The 18,823-nt window shown below is 42.1% G+C and overlaps 1 protein-coding gene across 16 annotated transcripts in view; it reads right to left on the reverse strand.

The window, feature by feature from the left end:
- hspg2 (heparan sulfate proteoglycan 2) overlaps positions 1-18,823 on the reverse strand; it is an 85,939-nt gene that overhangs the window by 45,659 nt on the left and 21,457 nt on the right. For 13 of the 16 annotated variants that reach the window (XM_028994994.1, XM_028994997.1, XM_028995005.1 and 10 more), the window contains 20 exons: positions 16,419-16,538; positions 16,209-16,340; positions 15,861-16,005; positions 15,483-15,634; positions 12,453-12,623; positions 12,196-12,362; positions 11,908-12,087; positions 11,622-11,818; positions 11,369-11,516; positions 8,310-8,437; positions 4,898-4,984; positions 4,755-4,813; positions 4,571-4,632; positions 3,810-3,950; positions 3,525-3,698; positions 3,217-3,396; positions 2,115-2,233; positions 1,521-1,632; positions 581-694; positions 358-485 (listed from right to left, as the gene is read on the reverse strand). In XM_028994994.1, the coding sequence (XP_028850827.1) occupies positions 358-485; positions 581-694; positions 1,521-1,632; positions 2,115-2,233; positions 3,217-3,396; positions 3,525-3,698; positions 3,810-3,950; positions 4,571-4,632; positions 4,755-4,813; positions 4,898-4,984; positions 8,310-8,437; positions 11,369-11,516; positions 11,622-11,818; positions 11,908-12,087; positions 12,196-12,362; positions 12,453-12,623; positions 15,483-15,634; positions 15,861-16,005; positions 16,209-16,340; positions 16,419-16,538 (2,716 nt within the window). The remainder of the gene's footprint in view (positions 1-357; positions 486-580; positions 695-1,520; positions 1,633-2,114; positions 2,234-3,216; positions 3,397-3,524; positions 3,699-3,809; positions 3,951-4,570; positions 4,633-4,754; positions 4,814-4,897; positions 4,985-8,309; positions 8,438-11,368; positions 11,517-11,621; positions 11,819-11,907; positions 12,088-12,195; positions 12,363-12,452; positions 12,624-15,482; positions 15,635-15,860; positions 16,006-16,208; positions 16,341-16,418; positions 16,539-18,823) is intronic. The other 3 variants (XM_028995006.1, XM_028995007.1, XM_028994996.1) reach the window with 1 other exon arrangement.

An 18,823-nucleotide genomic window follows, 5' to 3' on the forward strand; every position in this document is an offset into this window, starting at 1 on the left:
CAGCAGCTGTTTAACCAATAATGTTGTGGCCACACAGGGTCCAAACCACCAAACGCTTGGCTGAGGCTGTGCACCTATGCAGATATTTGAGATCAGAAGTGCAACAAGAGAAGAAAGATCCATGCTAGTCTAAAAGCTAACCTTCGCCGACTCACTTCTTCTTCATCCAGCATGCGCTTTATAGGCAATAAAGTGGCCTGTATATGTCTGCGAGACACCACTGCGATCTTATTTTCACTGCATGTGACATGCAGAATCATAGTTCTTTTAATAAGCATAATCAGATGAAGGTGCTAAGATCATTTACGTCCTATTCAACCAAAAAGCTTTTCTGTAGTGGAACTACAAGTCACTCACTGAATATCCGACGATACCCTAACACAGGGGCATGGCTGACATGCAGAAGGACTGCCTGATGCAGGGTTGCCATAGAAACCGGGTCGGCACTGAGCACAGTGGGGTCCAATGGTGTTGTGCTCACAATCCTAAACAAGAACAGGGTGTGTTTAAGCACAGATTTATTGCAGAAGCTATCTTCTCTAAGCATCAGTATTACAAATAACCCAACATTGTCACTCACCAGGCACTCTCTTGTATCAGGGTCACAACTGCTGGAGTGGCCGTGACAATTACACCTTTCACAGGTTCCCAAGTACAGGCCGGATCCTGTGCGTGTGTAGCCGTGGTCACACTCCTGCAGACACAGTAAAGCCAGACGTACTTAGACAAGCAAGAGAGATCGGTGAACGCTTGGAAACAGTCCACATGATTCAACATGGCGCCGTGGACGCCATTTTGGTCACTCAGACCAAATAAGTTATTCCAGAGATCAACTGCTTGATGTCAGGTAGTAGTCCTTCTGGTGGACGAGCTGCAGCTTCTTAAATGGACTAACAAGGACCTGTTCTGCGTCCCTTTGCTTCGCTGAAACAGGACTCAGTGATCAATGCATCGCGATGCAGAAGTAAATCGAGTTTTTGGTGATTTTAACCAGTCACCCTCCCCATGGAAGTCAGATGCTCCGGTGTGTGTCCCCCTCCTGCCTCAGCTGGCTCCCATCATCACCCTTTGTGAAGTTCCCTCCCTTCAGGGCTTTACAGGACAGCAGCTGGAGTTCTTGCAGGGCTGCATTACATTTAACACCATTGTGTCGAACCTTCTTCTCCTCCAAACTCTCCCAGCTCAACATGTCACCTGCTACTTGTTAGTGACACCCTACCCGGAACGGGAAGCATCCCTCTCTGTATCGCTCCTTCCCAAGGCTTTCTTCTCTCTCCTACAGTTTTCCAGTGGAGTTTTTCCTTGTGTCCAGAAGGGCCAAGTGTGGGGGTGTCAACTGCAGAGCCCGTCAAAGCCCATTGACACGTACTGTATGTGATTATGGGCTAAATAAGAAATACATGTTGCTGTGTTGTAGCTGTCAAGGGCTGGATATTTTAGGCAGCAAGTGAAGTCAGAGCTGATTTGGTTTTAATGCTGAGGATGACCTCTTGAAAGTTACTCATAGGGCTTTATGTTACCTGGCAGGAAGGCCCTTTGTATCCCTGAGGACAGGCGCACTCCTCCACCTCCAGCGCTCTCTCGTTCCCTGTAGAGTGTGGTATGGCAATGTCCATCTGTATATCAGAGAGGCTGAGGGGAAAGAGCCAAACTCATCACCTTTCTCATTAGCATTCTGAAACTAATACTGAAAATGTGGACAACATCTTAGCTTAATCACCCAACACACAGATGGAGAACAGCTATAACACCCGTCTACAAGTCCTTTCAACTGCTTCAAATCTGTCCCAAATGCAAGATGTGTTTTCACTAGAAAAGAATTTAAGTCCTCACTTGCATAAAAACCATCAAACTGGGGGTAAGAGCCCCCAGAATTTTCTTCGCCCACATTTCAAAGGTTTTACAATTGATCTACACCAAAGGTTCCCAGTGCCACTGTTCCCATCTTGTCTGCAGATAAAATAGAAAGCTTCCAGCGTCTGAATCGCAGTTATTAAAGCAGTTTCCTACAGTATACATACATTGTTTGTAATCATAAAACATTCTGTTATTTAGAATGGCATATTCTATGAATATTGAAATGTACATTCTCTAACTAGGAAAGATATGCTTACCTGCTCTCTGCCATGTTGTCGGCATATGTGGCTCTGATCATGAAGACTGTTATGTCTGAAAGTGCCATTAGAAGGTGTTCGCGGGTGCAGGGCTGTCCATCAGCTCGCCTCCATGCAGACTAAAAAAAATCCAGAAACTCTTACATGGCTCAGTCCATCATAATAAAACATTTAAAGCTATGACTGTATAAACGTCTACAAAACACATCCATGTGTTGGGTGCACATCCTTTACAGTAAGAGTCAGAAGGCAAGTGTAAACCAACACTATTCCCCACGCACAAAACCGATCAGATATCAGCATCATTTCAGAATGCTGTCAAGGCTACAGATCACTATAACATTATTACTGATTAAATGTGCACCATGATTGAGTATTGACATTTTTAGGAAAGACAATTAATTCAATTTATAATTGCTAAATAAAATCTTTGACTTCTAGATCTTCTGTACCTGTAGGCTTCCTGATATCCTTTTTTAACTTCATGTAATATACAACAGTCATTTCTCTCGTGCTGTGAGGAAAGCTAAGAGGACTAAGCACAGACGATTTTTGTATTTAAAGTTTAAGTTAAAGGATTAAAGTCTTTATTGTCATTGCACAATCATACTTAGTACAACAGTACTGAGACTGAGGTCCTGCCCCCCTCGCCCCAGTGCAAAAAGACATAAAAGAATAGAAGATTAAAAGATAGCAACACCAAAGGAAATACACACACCACCAAATAAATATGTAATTAATAAAAATCTGTAGAGGAGTGTGCAAAACAAGTCAAATGAGTGCAGTAGTGAACTGGTATGAATTGTAGTAGCAGCAGAGCAGATGCAGCGTGTATTATTTTCATATTGCTTCATCTTGTCCGCCTGGTTTGTCTAGTTTGTCTCGACCTGCACTACAATATGGGTCATGTTTTTATGTTGTGTGTTATTTGTCTTTTTGCACACTGTGAATCCCAGAAGCTCTGCAATCTCGTCTGTCTGTGTACTTGTATATAGTGAGATGACAATAAAATTGACTAACTTTTGGATTGATTTCATGAATGTCCTGAGGCTGACCCAGTGATGTTCCGTGTTAACATTTAGGAAAAGAGTTTTGTATCCACCTCTCGGAATGACACGCGTATGGTAGTTGGCACACGTGGCAGGGCCTTGCTCTGGGAGTGATGCTCCAGGAAGATACCGTTGCCTTGTAGGACCACATCTGGCTGCCCATCAATAACCAGCGAGCGTGATCGCGGCTCATAACGTACTGTATACTGCAACTCCCCTCCATATGCGGTCACCTGCATGCCACACACACATTGTTAAAACATGGAGGAAACTAAAACTCTTTAACTAAACCAACCGAATGACAGAATTATTCAAATAGAAAACAGGGCTATTTATTCCCATTTTGAAACCTCTTTCTCACCTTATCACCTCGGAAATTCTCAGGCAGGACCCAGAAGTAGATGTCACTGGGCAGGGTGGTGAAAGCACGGAAGACCACTTCTGCAAAGCCCCTTTGGGACACGCCATCTGTGATTGTGCGTGTGAGTGCCCGATTGGCTAGTGAAAAGAGTTGACCATTCACATCCCCACGCACCTACCAAAACACACACACACCAACGTTTGGTTCTCCACAAGGCCTATTTGGTATGATCTTTATCTTCTCTGTTTCAGAGTGTATGCTTGAATAGGACAGCTTATGCCTGACCTGGTCTCGAGTCCAGGTGGAACTGGCACACTGTTTGGTGACACCCATGCAGAAACAGCGCAGACAGCCTTCAGGATTCTCCCGGCTCAGGTGAAACGAGCCACTTTGACACTCGTCACACAGGGCACCAACAACATTTGCCTACACATCAAAAAGCCACTTAGTAACAGTAAATGTACCACCGACATGAAAACTTTTTCATAGAAACTGTGCGAGAATGAGTGATTTAGTGATAACCAAATCAGTTTGAATGGAGAAGTTCATGGAAGTTCTCTTTTAGTTCAGGACAAGGAGTAATCCATGCAACCAGTAGTTTTAAAAAAAATCCATCCAGTGCAATCCCAGCAAAGCAAAACATGCTGCGTAGGCCAGACCTTCAGCTTGACCCTGATGTTTCCTCCTCCAAAAAACACACATACTACAAATCTACTTCAATTTGTTGTCAAGTAATATAACAAGCTACGGAATACGATACAATGAGATGATCCTTTATTAGTCCCGCAAGTGGGAAATGTACATTGTCACACCAGGAAGTGGACAGTACAAGATAAGAACACACTACGTCGACTGTATAATATAAGATTCACTGTACAAGTAAGCAAATGATCAGGTGATGATCAGGTCAACCAAATCTCAAACAACAAAATGTTTGGGAGCCACTACTGTGAAAGTAAACCCTTGTATTTGAAGGCTGAATGTTAAAATGAATATTATTTGAATAGAATTATTAATATAATACATTTCAAGTGGAAAACAATTACCTTGCAATTGCATTGTCGGCCACCTGAGGTGACTGTGCCTCTGTTATCACATCTGGATGTGTCTATAGTGTAAAAAAAAGCGGGAAATCTGGTCACCCATATGTTTAGTATAACCTTATCTACATATTAGCATTTTTCATACTTGCACATTTATTAATCTCATGGAACATACAGACTGACTCACCAGAAAGAACACACTTCCCATTGGGTTCTAGTGGATTTCCTATGTACCCAGAAGCACATCTAAATAAAATATTTGTAAAAAAACATTAAATGATTTCACACTTAAACTACATTTTTGATTAAGAGTCATGCTCACTTCCTCACCGTTCACAGCGACGCCCGGTGTATCCAAGCTTGCAAGCATCGCATATGGGCTGGGAGTCGTGGTCTAGAAAGCAGGTGTCTGAAAACCTACACACACATATTGGCCATACTCAGGTAGAAAGAATAAAAAACCCAACTCAGTTCGTTTTTTACGCTACAGATCTGTACAATATACAGTGAAGTCAAGATCCTAATAGCAACGAAACTCTGTGGTGTCAGAAATGAATGGTAGAATTCCTAATCTATTGTGCCTAGATTTTCCCTAGATGTATTGTACATAACACAACAAAGTGGCACAATTGAGAAATGTTCTATAAAAATGGAACTGGCGGCTTAAAATAAGTATATGTGTGTTCATGCATACATATAGATGGGTACATAAAGATATGGAGAAACGCTCATCCGACAGCTAGACAATATTCCTTCTTCTCCCCAGTTCACAGATCTTACTCAAGAATGGACTATTTTCTTTTGGACAACCGGGTTCTTCCCTCTGTCATGAAATCTCAGTATCATAGTATAGTCATCTGTCACCACAGTCCCCTCCAGCTGGACCTCCTTTTACCAAATAGTCGTGCAGTCCATCGCCTGGATCCGCTTTTACTCACCGATAAATCTTTTACAAATTGAATTAATAGTCACGATCTGGGAGACTTTCAAAGCATACATCAGGGGGCAAATGATCTCTTATACAGCCTATTCAAAAACCCCAGACCCTGATCCATCCTTACATAAAGAGCATGTGCTATTTCAATCAGAATATGACTGCCTGTCCATCGAAGAAACAGAATCCAGGCAATTTCACTTCGAACACAGTGACAAAGCGGACAGGCTTGTGTCCCATTAACTACGGTGTAAAACCGCTAAAAGTTCTATCCCTGAAATTTTAATAGCACCAAATGTAGCCTCTACCCATCCGCAAATCATTAATAAGCACTTTAGGAATTATTATGCTGACATTTACACATCAGAGTCCACTTTTTACAAAAGCTTGATGCACCTACAACATTTCAGGTTATTAGCAGGCCCTGATGGGATCTCGACTGAATAAACTGGCACCCTTCTCTGTTCTCCTATCTACAGGGAGACTGCCCGAAACAAGGAACCAGTCATAACACTCGTGCAAGGACCCTCTTTGCTATGACTATAAAATCCTAACTAAGGTTTTAGCATGTCAACTTGAAGCTATAATTCCAGGTCTTATCGTCTCTGACCAAACTGGGGGTGTCACAGGCGGGGGACCTCCACGCAAGACAAAAGCAAAGTGCCATGGACCAGGGATTTCCCATCTTACACTCACAAGGTTTCACTTTATGCTTTTATATCTCCTCTAACCCTTCATCTTCCTTGTCCTATCTTACTGACTTACTGAACAGTTTCAAAAGAATATCTGGATATATAAATTACTTTCCAATAAAAGTGTACTGTTCCCAATCAATAATCTAGCCCTCAGTCTTAAGTATGACTGTAGTTAACAAATCCTTTACCCATCTTGCTATAGAGGTTATACGCTCTTACAAGAAGCTATATGAAGCCAAATATGTAGAAAATATGAAGCGCTGGTGGACCCTCTCTATTTCTCTGGCAGGTCAGGTCAACACAGTTAAAATGGTAGATCTTCCTCGGTTTATATATGCCTTTCAGATGTTGCCACTTTTTCTCCCCGCTTCCTTTTTTCATTCACATGGAATAAATGAAGTGAAATGAAATTTGGAATAAAGTGAGAAGTTCCATTTTAGAAATGCCTAAACCAGCAGGTGGACTTGCGCTGCCTAATCTCACATACTATTACAGCTGACCTATCCAGATGACTCCACTCAACTTTTTAAGGGGCAGTGGTGGCCTAGAGGTGGAGGAGGTTAAGGCTGCCCACTACTCACTCAGGGTGATGGGTTAAAAGCAGAGGACACATTTCGATGTGTCGACGTGTGCTGTGCTGCAGTGTTTCACAATGACAATCACTTCACTTCAGCTTTCAGACTGAATCAGGGACCATATTGTTTCATCATGGAAACTGGGGGTATCTCCTCCCTTTCACCAATACCTACTCTGTACTTCTTTCTTTGTACTTTTTAAATCTCATAACAAAACACTCTCTTAAAATTTGGCTTCAATTCTGGAAATTTTTCTTTTCTATATAATACTATATACTGGGAGAAGGACCTGTGTGTCCAGCTCACAGACCAGGATTGGGAAATCCATTTCAAGTTATATTTTCACTTCTTTCTGCCTCAGGCACTGCATAATGCAGTTTAAAGTTCTACATCGACTACACTTTTCCAGAAAGCCCATCTCAAGATACCCCATGTCAGGTCCAGGCCAGGCCATACAGTTTGCCTTGCTGCTTATTCTGTGACAGAGGAAATCTACCAGGCCCCTGTCTTCTTGTGTGATGCAACAGAAGAAGAAAATCTCTCTTTATTACTGCGGGAAAAACTGGGGTATTCCAGGTTTAGGTCCTCTGGCAAATTCCGTAGCATTGGGACTCCATTTCGTTAGTTTTGCCTTTTCTTGATTTTGTTGTAGCTGTACACAAGGGCATGGGCCAGTTGTGGGCTGGACACAGCAGGTGTTAAATGACTTCTTCATTTATTATTTAGATGTATTTTTAGTCAGTCGCTATGGGTTTCTTCTGGGTGTTATTTTAATGGCAAAGTAAGCCTTAAATTCTATATGTATGTCTATATGTTGATGTATTCCTATATACGTGTATATGTGTGTGTGGGTTTGGGATTTGTATCTGCAATTTGACTATTCGGCTGTTACTAATTATTGTTATGTTGGCTTGGTGTGTGTAATTTGGATTCAATCTATGTGGTGCACGTATATTGATTGTTGAAAAATATATGAAAGCCTTCGACTTTCATTTCTGTCCATATTTCTTAACACACTTTCTTCTAGGGCACTTTTTCTTGAGTTTCTGTGGACATTAGAAGAGCTTTCATTTCTTTAACGCTCCACGTTCCTGGACTTGAACTCTCTGCCATTTTCTCTTCTAAAGCTACTGGTAATTCCGCCCACTGGTCATGATGTCACAGGTTCTGTCTACTAGACCAGCAAAGTGCTTGTTTTAGGCCACCGGAACCATTTTTTTTAATGTGGAAAAGCACGGCACTGGTCCGAAATTGGGAATTGCCATGGGAACCAGTGAAAAAGACGTATAAGACCGAAGATCAAAAACTATAGCATTGTACTGATCAGTAACCTGCAGAATAAAAAAAACAGTGATAAAATTGAAATTGTGATTTACCTAAGATGTCTTGCTAAAGAAACTGCAGCAATCATTAACACTGTACATTAACATGCAGGAATGGTTCTGAACGATGACCACGATGCATGATGACATCACTGGTTGATTGAAAATTCTCCTCATAAGAAGCATGGGCACCATCTGAGCTGTGCAGGCTCTTACCGACGGGATGTATCGATGTAGGGACAGGGGCAGGGCTTGCAGTCATCGGGACGGCCTCTCCGAGGGTCACCAAAGTACCCTGGCCGACACTTCTCACACTGCTGTCCCTCAGTGTGGTGCTGGCAGCTCTGTGGAGTAAACACAACTCAACACCACACTCAACACAGCCACTAATCAATGTTAGGGTTTGTGTGAACAATTCTACAATCCTTCGATCTTTCACCAGAGATGTCACAAGCCTTCATCTTGCAAGGCTTTGAGGTACATTGATGACTCTTCTCTTTGCCGGTTTGGCTCAAGTTAATTGAATTTGTTAAATTAATTTGTCTTGCATTTGTATATAGGGTATTCTGACTTATTCAGGTATTTTTTGTATAGATGGTCTAATGTCATGATCGACTAGATTTTGGTTAAAGCACCACACCCTAGAGCTTTGCATGAGTCATTTTGATCGATTTTCTGGTGTGAACCTGTTAAGTCATTACTCTTACTGAAGATGATTCCCATAACTGCCATTATTTTATTGCTCTTATTGCTCTGCTGTGCTTATTAGAACGTGAGACCTTTTGTGCTTCTTATGTCTCACATTAGGAGTGATAATTCGGTCCCCCACCGTGTGTACAGGAGGCAGTGAGGACTAGTTTCTGGTGTAAGGGCAGGCAGCAGGCTGCCCCGCCTCCAGGAATCATTCCAAGTTAAAAGGGGAATGGTGGTAATGACCCTGCAAGCAAGCCATCGATAGGCACTGTAGGATGTTTAAGTAGCCTAACCAGACAGAAGCAGAGCGAAATTCAATTCCCTCTTCAGTAAGGACAAATCGCTATGAAACATGCAAAACCCCTTTTGTGCAAGAAAGTTAACCACAAATTAGTGTGCTAGAGCGGTCAAACTCAAAAAGCAGTGAGTGTGCACCACACTCACAATCCCACCACACAATAATTACAAAAAGTCATGGTTTTCACAAAGTTTGCACATTCAGTTGTTGTTTCTGTGGCTTATGTTTATTAGTTTGTGTTAATTATATAAATGATGCGTTCCAGCCTTCGTTCAGGCCTCCTCCATGCATTTCATGTCTTCCTGCACCCATTCCTGTCTCTTACTCTTACTGGTTAATGAGGCTGAGCTCTGTTCATCCTGGTGAACCCCAGCTCTCTGACCGGAGGCCTCACTGGCATTCAGGGCAGCAGTCTCCCACACAGGTAACCATGGTTTCAAGCATCCAGTCTGTTATCCTAACTCAATCAGCATGAATTTTGTGGCAGGGCCGAAATGGGCTTTTTTTTTGTTAATTTCATTTTCATGGAACAGAGGGTCTTTGTGAAAACCAGTATTTGTCTCCTTCTTTGGGCCGTATACCTCATTATTTCAGTTAAGAATCTGAAAAGTAGGTTTATAGGTATCACATGCTATTTCTACACTGGCAACAACATACAGCACCTGCCTGATAATCAACTCATAATCACTATAAATCAATCTGTCCTTGATCTGGAGTTCAAAATGCAGGTCGTGCGTCAATGCGTTAAAAAAACTAAACTGTCCGGAGAGGCTCCAGAGGCACGCATCACTTTTCAGAATGCTGCATTCGCTCTGCAACGGGCTTGTGTGAAGGAGATATTGGGTGTGCAAGAGTAACACTGCATAAAATATCCCACAGTATCTGGATTTTATTAAGTACTAAACCAAGTAAATCGATTAAAATATGAATGATTATGCAACTGTATTGATTGAAAAAGAATCATTGGGTTATGAGCGAGATTAACACATATTCCTGCCCAAAGTTAAACATTTAACAGTGGACAGTGGCACCCAGATGCACTACAAACGATGCTTATTTTAGTGTGAGGATAACGTGCAGAATATCAAAAATTGTGAACTGTTTACAAGACATTAAAAGACTGGATGAACCCCAACTTCCTGAAGCTAAACTCGGAATCACAAATGCCAGTGATCTGTCCTTCAAGAATGCATTCTTTCACCTCTGCAATATTTCAAAGCTAAAACAAAGACTCACCATGAATAATCTCTCAGTAAACTCCAAATAGTTCAAAATGGCGTTGCAAGAATTCGAACTGGAACAAGAAGATTTGAACACACTGATTCTTCACTGCATTGGCTAGCAGTACATTTTCGCACAGACTATAATAATTCTTTATTAATATTAAGCTTAAAATAGACTCGTCCCTGATTACCAAGTGGGCTCCTACTGGTACTGAGAATGATCAAGTTCTCAGCAGGTGCACCAGCTTTCTGCTACAGAGGCTCCTCTGCTTGGAACAGCCTTCATGTTCGAAACTCAGATACGGTGTCAATATTGAAGTCCAGACTAAAGACATTTTTTGTCAAGCGTTCCATAAGACACACATATACTATAACAATCACCTCACCTAGGCTGATGCGCTCAACATGTACTCATCTACCATAACCACTCAGTTACAGCCACCAGAGTCTCATCTGTTTCCCTCCAAGTTACTGAAGATCATGTTTCCTGGCTGCTCACACGATGTACCAGCATGAAATGTACCAGAGGGTAACCACAGCTTCATCATAATGGACATGCAATATACACCATGACACTGGACTAAAACCTACTCTGCACTGTCCAGAGTCTCCAATCACGGACAGATCCTCTACACTGCACTGTCCTACCACTACACCTTTTAACCAAATAGCGCAACGACTCTGACAGACATGCTGGGTTGGCTGGAAGAGAAGAGAAGCACCAGCAGCAGCTGTGGTGAGAATCGGACTTGGCACGGTTCACTGTGAGGGTGATAGCACCAAATGGTGGGTGTGAGTGCTGACCTTCGCCGATACAGCTCAGGCTGTACTACAAAGTTTCATCTTCTCCGTGGTTCTTTGCGGCAGGTTTCATATTACCAGTGAAAGTAATCAGTTCTGGTTCACTAGGACCCCGATTACAGTGCAACCGGAAAGTATTAACAGTGCACATTAACAAAGTCCTTCTCACAAAAGTCAGATTTGTCTACAGAGGTCGGTCTTAAGTTGCCGTTTGATAACACTGGTATGTAGTTCAACGAACAGCGACGACAGAGCCTCACCAAACAGTGTCCACTGATGGGGTCACAGGCACTAGCATGGCCATTACAGTGGCACCCGGCACAGGTTCCAAGGAATGCTCCACCAGAAACCCGCTCAAACCCAGATGCACATGTCTCGCATGACAGACCAGAGTAGCCTGGAGGACACCTGGATTTCAGAAAACAAAGAACGTATCAAACCAGGTATTGCTGGGTGTGCACAGACAGTATGAGTACACACTTGTGCACATGCTTACATATGCATACATTTTACCTGCACTCCTCTACATCTTTAGCAGCTCCTTGTAGGCTGTACTCCACAGTGGTGGTATCCATGATGATATCACTAAGGGCAACACTGACCATATGATTGTCATAAATAGTACGAATGCTAATGCTCTGTAAATTTGCCAATGTCATCATCAGATCTTCTCGAGTCACTGCCCGACCAGAAGAGTGTTGCCAGTTGTCCTAAAAGAAATGCAGCGCACACTAAAAATCTGTGCTTTTTTAGCAAAATTTATTTTGTTGAATTGTGTTGCTTGCTTGGTCAATTTCACCTCAGTAAAGTGGACTTCTTTTTGATTGACCTCTCGGGGAGCAGTGAAGCCGGTGTTGTGGTAGACTATTCTCTGGCCGTTCCCAACCAAGACAACATCTGGCTTCTCCACGGAGTCCATTTGGCCACGAGCTACGGTGTAGCGGATCTTGAACTTCAGAGAACCTCCATAAGAATCAATCTGAGCAAATAATAAAAAGAATTACGTTCAAACAAAAGAAAAGGGAAGCTTCACAGATAATTCTATAAACCTGTACAAATCCTCATTCCACACAAGGAAAAGAAGCACCTTGTTGCCTAGGAACTGACGAGGCAGTGTCCAATAGGAGTCGAGGCTCAAGAAGCGACGAGACAAGTCAACCAGCTGAAACTCGCCCTCCTCTGGATTAATGAGGAGCTGCGTGGCAGTGAGGGGAGGGGGCGAGGACGGGCCAGATGGGTACGACACATTTACTCCTGTCAGAGAGAGAGATATTGAAAGTGTGAGATATTGCCTGGAGCCACGAGAGACAGAGAGGTTCCTACAGGCCCATAGTCCAGGTGTACCTTTGAAGTCATCTTCATCGGTGAATCTCAGTGTTATCTGATTGCGATGGCGCTCAGTGCTCTGGCAGTTCTTGGTGATGCCAAAACAAAAACATGACAGGCAGCGCCCTTCAACTCTAAAATGTCCATCAGCACAGCTACCTGGCAACAAGTACAGAGAACTTGACAAAACTAGACAAGGACATGGGAGATGAGAAGAAGGGAAGTCAGGTTTTTGTTGTGCAGAACTGTCATTAATTCGACATATTTTCACTACAAAAAAAGAACTCAATAATTGTCAATAAATAAAGGACTATAGATGATATGAGTGCTCTGTTATATAATAATTAATTAAACATTATAACAATAAAAAGACTTTCAGAAAAGACTGTAAACAAACATGAGGGAACATGAACTGTCCCCATATAGGCTCAGGTATCTCTGGGTACCCAACAAATAACCCAGACATTTGATATTTTGAAAAAACACACAAAAATGATCCATAATTAAATCATGGACAACTACTAGTATGAAATTTGCAATATATGCACTGTATGCAGATATACAGTGGGTACGGAAAGTATTCAGACCCCCTTCAATTTTCACTCTTTGTTATATTACAGCCGTTTGCTAAAATCATTTAAGTTCATTTTTCCTCATTAATGTACACACAGGACCCATATTGAAAGAAACATTTTGCAGATTTATTAACAAATAAAATCTGAAATATCCCATGGTCCTAAGTATTCAGACCCTTTGCTCAGTATTTAGTAGAAGCACCCTTTTGAACAGCTATGAGTCTTTTTGGGAAGTTTCTCACACCTGGATTTGGGGATCTTCTGCCATTCCTCCTTGCAGACCCTCTCCAGTTCTGGCAGGTTGGATGTAAACGTTGGTGGACAGCCATTTTTAGGTCTCTACAGAGATGCTCAACTTATTCATGCAGTTCCTTAGACATCATAAGTCTCATTTGCTCTGAAATGCATTGTGAGCTGTGAGGTCTTATATAGCTTTTTGCTTTCCTAATGAAGTCCAATCAGCTGACATTTATATTTACAGCATTTACCAGACGCCCTTATCCAGAGCGACTTACAATCAGTAGTTACAGGGACAGTCCCCCCCTGGAGACACTCAGGGTTAAGTGTCTTGCTCAGGGACACAATGGTAGTAAGTGGGGTTTGAACCTGGCTCTTCTGGTACATAGGCGAGTGTGTTACCCACTAGGCAACTACCCCCCTTACTCAAGTGGATTCAAATGAAGGTGTAGAACCATCTCAAGGATGATCAGAAGAAATGGTCATCTGAGTACTGAATACTGAATATTTAGGACCATGTGATATTTCAGTTTTTCTTTATCAATAAATGTCAAAAATTCTTTGTTTTTCTTTCAATATGGGGTGCTATATGTCCATATATGATGAACTTAAATAATTATAGCAAATGGCTGCAAAATAACCTTTTAAGGGGGTCTGAATACTTTACGTACCCACTTTACAGTGCCATGCAAACATTTAGGCAGGTCTGGGAAAAAAAAAAAAGAAAAAAAAGTGCTTCAAACCAGCATCATTTCTTAAAGGTATAATTGTACAAAGACAAGGATTTTGTAGGTTTATTTTTAGCTTCTATAATAATCAAATAATCATCAATATAAGGTTTAAAACTCGGTGGGTATCAGCCAAACTACCAAGGTGAGCTTGTGAAAGGCACAAGTCATACACCATGGCAAGACAGACCACTGTAACAAAATAGAAGGTAGTTAACCTGCACACAGCAAGGTTAGTGCTGAAGATGAAAACACAAATTTCCCTTCAAAACCAGAAGACGTTGGATAAAATGGCAGCAGGGGCTCTGGATGAGTAGCTCTGATGAGAAGATATTTGAAATATTTGTATGTAGCAAAACACCACAGGCCTGGAAAGTTGTCGTATTTTTGCAAATTGAGTTTTGGTGCGAATTAAAGGTGTCCTCAATGATGTGAAATATAGACCAATATTATCAATAATTATTAGTAGTAATACAATACGGTAAGTGCATGATTGGTGCCAAGGAGCCCCCTGGAAATTATGTATGGGACTTCCAGGGTCCCGATCACAACATCAAGTTTAGCTGCACTTTGGTAAATAAGAAAATAAACTATTAACTAGGGCTGCACGATTTGGGGAAAAAAGATTTTGCAATTATTGAGATCAATATTGCGATATGATAAAGGGCACTTGCTTTTATATCAATGAAAAGTCGCATACAAATTACTAATAGTGAAATGTATCATTTCAAAGTGAAACAGACAAACTACTTATAACAACTTGAAATGCCCAGTGCTTTCAAAATACAATATTCTACTAAATTAATCACAAAAAACATTACTGTCGAACGACAAACCCTGGTAAGGCTAAACAACTGTTTTGATTATATTTGGCCATTATAAAATCCGGTATTATAGTTCTTACGTTTAATCAAAACGTTGTTTGGAGGCTGACTTGAACACAGGAATGCATAGCTTCGCTAGCTTAGCTAAGGTTAAGACTTATAAAACGGGATTTTATAATGGCCAAATATATTAAAAACAATATTCCAGCCTTACCTATGAAATGTAATCTCCCGAGATCTGGTTTAGAGCGTACAGCGGTTTGTACAGCCCCAAGCAGCACAAGAGTGAGGCATTTTTATGCACTTCTCCCCATAGATATGTATATGCTTCACTCCACAGCACAGCCTATCGCAATATGGCGCGCGACGTTGACGTACGATGCAGGTCGTCATGCGGCGTCTACCCATATGTCTATGCGAGTCACGAATCTGAGGTCTCCATTGAACCAAATCGAAGGTCATGTGACCAAACACGTCACATTCGAGACTTCAGTCAGCTCGCAAACTTTCAGAGAATGAGTGAAATGTTGCCGATTCAATCCATGTACTAATCATTTAAATCGCAGCTTTTTGCGTTCATGTAATAGCACAGACTGTTATCGCGATTATGATTGCGATTAGATTAATCGTATAGCACTACTATTAACACTTTCTTTTTTAACAGAGACACAAGGGTGATGATACCTGTGCCATGGCTGAGGGTGAGGACTCCATCAGGGATGGCAAACACCAGGCCCTTGGCATTGATCGCCTCACAGGTGTAGGCACCCTGGTCCGCCTCCTTCACATCTCTGATGGTCAGGGTGCCATGGCCATTCACACTCTTCATGGTGATCCTACAAACACAGGCAGAATGCAGCATACACACAAACCCGCACATCATAAACATGTTTAAAACAAGCGAAAAAAGTTCTCATTTTCTTGTTTACTTTATTCCTGGTTCAACTCCATCCCAAAGCAGTGATGCTTCAGCTTTTTGAGATAAACTGAATGGTGTCATTTTCTTCTAAATTCACACTTCTTCTGTCATCTGCATTCGCTCACTGACACACACACACAGACCTGGCACTGAGAGGGATGTGCCCCCAGTTTAGCCTCCAGGTAATGATGGGGGTGGGCGTTCCGACAGCCACACAGGTAAAGGTGATGGTCTGCCCCCGTGCTGCTGTAATGGACTCTGCAGGGGGACTGGTCACGGTGGGTGGGACTGCAAAGCGAAGGAGACTGTAAATTAATTTCCTTCTTGGAAGTGTCAGATGGGAAATTCCACTTCCATGGCATTTTGTGCTTTTGTCTTTCATGAAGGTTGCTTTATCTTTGTCAAGCCGTATACAATCTACAATTGTGACACTCCAGGACAGTACTGACTGTCCTGACTGAATGCAGCAGAGGGCCGTATAAAGATCTTACCGCAGCCATACTCATCTGAGCGGTCAGGACAGTCAGGCTCCTCATCACACTGGTAGCTGGCAGGGATGCAGGTTCGGTCACTCAGACACATAAACTGCTCGGGAGCACAAGTATCACCTGGTGCTTTTGTTGCTGAAGAGACAAGAACAAATTATAATCAAACTGGTGAAGTTGGACAATTAGTCGAAGTTTATTTGACTCAGGACTCACGGCAGTTCAGCTCATCCGAGTTGTCCTGGCAGTCATTGTCTCCATCACACCGCCACAGTTTCAGAGCACAGCGGCCATTGGCACATTTAAACTCATTCGGCTCACAAGGTGAGGGGGTACCTGACAAAAGAGAAACAGCTTCAGAATATATAAATCTACAGGGTGGGCCGTTTATATGGATACGCCTTAATAAAATGGCAATGGTTGGTGACATTGAACACCTTTTATAAGTGGTCAGAAAATTGTAAATAACTCATGAAAGAATAAAGTTATGTTAAAACCATTGTTTTTCTTGTGAAATTACCAATAAATTTGATGTGTCACATGTCCCTCTTCCTATTGAAAAAACAAAAGTTGGATCCAAGATGGTCGACTTCAAAATGGCCACCACCCATCTTCAAAAGTTTGCCCCCTCACATATATTAATGTGCCACAAACAGGACATTAATATCACCAACCATTCCCATTTTACTAGGGTGTATCCATATAAATGGCCCACCCTGTACACTACATGCCAGATGTCTAATTATACTGGCTTGATAAATTATTCGAAAATGTCATTTTCTTTTTTGTATAATGTTGTCTACATGTTTTGTCCCATTTTGCACTTTACGTAGCCCAGTTAGTCTACGACACACACATGCACTCAGTACATAACATGTCTAAATATTATATGCCGTGCCTGTTTCTGGAAACCTTGTTTCCGTTCACTATGTACAGTCTAATTCAGGGGAGTCCAAAATTTTTCAATGAGGGCCATATATAGAAAAATAAGTTAGGGATATTGTGGGAGTGTTTTCTTTCCCTTCAGACATTTTTGGGATAGACAGACACACCTCATTTTGTGTTTTCCATATAATGGTCTCATGTCTTATATTGGGGCCAATACCAGGAGACAACCTTTCTCAATGTGGCATCAATTTCAACAGTCTGTGGGTATAAAGAGCTGGTATTGTCAGTAAGTAATTACAGCCATGAACACGATGTCACTTAATGGACGAGCAGCGTCACCTGGCCATGGCGCACCTTCGGGTCGGTGGCAGGCAGTCAGATGTTGGTTGTGAACTTGGTGTCATCAGCAGACTTGCATCAAGACACAGAACAACTGGCAGATTTCATGACAGACCCAGGAACGGAGCCACACAATTGACAGACCGCAATGATGACCAGGACCTAAGGACCTATGTACTCAGACATCGTTACGCAGGCCCATTTACGAGGTGCGAGGGTTACTATGGTTTCCAGACAAACCATTCACAACCAACTATCACTTGTGGAAGAGTATAACGCATTGCCTCAGAACAGCATCTTGAGGCTAGAGAAACATGAGACGTCGCTGTCAAGCTGTCATTGCGGCAAACGGTGGAAACATCCACTACTGACATTGTCATTTTTTGTTATGTGGGGCTACCCCTGTTATAGAATAGAAAAAGCGCTCATGTAAATAACAATATCCCTAACCTATTGTGAGTACTGTACATGAATGGCTGGGCCACCCACTAGAGGTGAGTGAGCAATGGCAATATAAAAGCCAATATATCACCCCCAATATCAAATTCAAATTTTATTTGTCACTATCTATTTGTCAATATCCTCACGGCATTCCGATTAATAAATATATGAATTATCTTACATATTAATAACTTGTTGATTTTCTTTAATTAAGGTGGTGTACTGTAAATGCACTCGGCAGGAGAAGTCAGTGTTAGTGTGCTGAGTGTTTTACTACAGGATGAGAATACTCAGGCATGACTATATAGGTACAGAAGAGTCCATTAATGAAACAGCAGGTCGAGGACCGTATTACTAATATTTGAAAGAAGAAAATTGAAGCACTCCTTACAGACAGACTTTTGTAGGAGAAAAGGGAAATTATTTGGAATAAATACAGAAAGCAGTGGAGAATTAGCATCTTAACTATGTTCACTCCAGCCAAAGACATGGGTAATAGTGACCAATGCACTCCAACAAGGTCCTTGTAAGAGTGACAGAGTTTAATTCCACCAGGGATTGTGCTGCTGTAACAGGGAGCTCCCAAGCTGGACATACATGCTTCGTGTTGAGGCTTTTCGCTCATGTGAGCACCTGTTTGCCTGCTTTGTGAAGCCAGGATGATACCAGCCTCTGTCCAAGATAATAGCACCAGGGGACAGGTCCCGGCATAGGGCACACTCTACCAAAGCTGTGTCCACCTCCTTGGGGACATCAGTACGGCTGTCACTTGGGTGTCGCCACATCATTTCATGTGCTTTTTATGGCATGGATGTGACACCTGAGGAAACTGTTAGTCCCCCAAATCTTCCTCAGGTTCGGTTCCGTTTCTATGTCACATCCTTCTCGCGTTGTACCGAGTGAATCAACTGAGCGGAAACGTCAGGTTATGCATATAACTACTGTTCTCTGGA

The sequence above is a fragment of the Denticeps clupeoides genome, chromosome 10, assembly GCF_900700375.1.
Source record: "Denticeps clupeoides chromosome 10, fDenClu1.1, whole genome shotgun sequence".
NCBI lineage: Eukaryota > Metazoa > Chordata > Actinopteri > Clupeiformes > Denticipitidae > Denticeps > Denticeps clupeoides.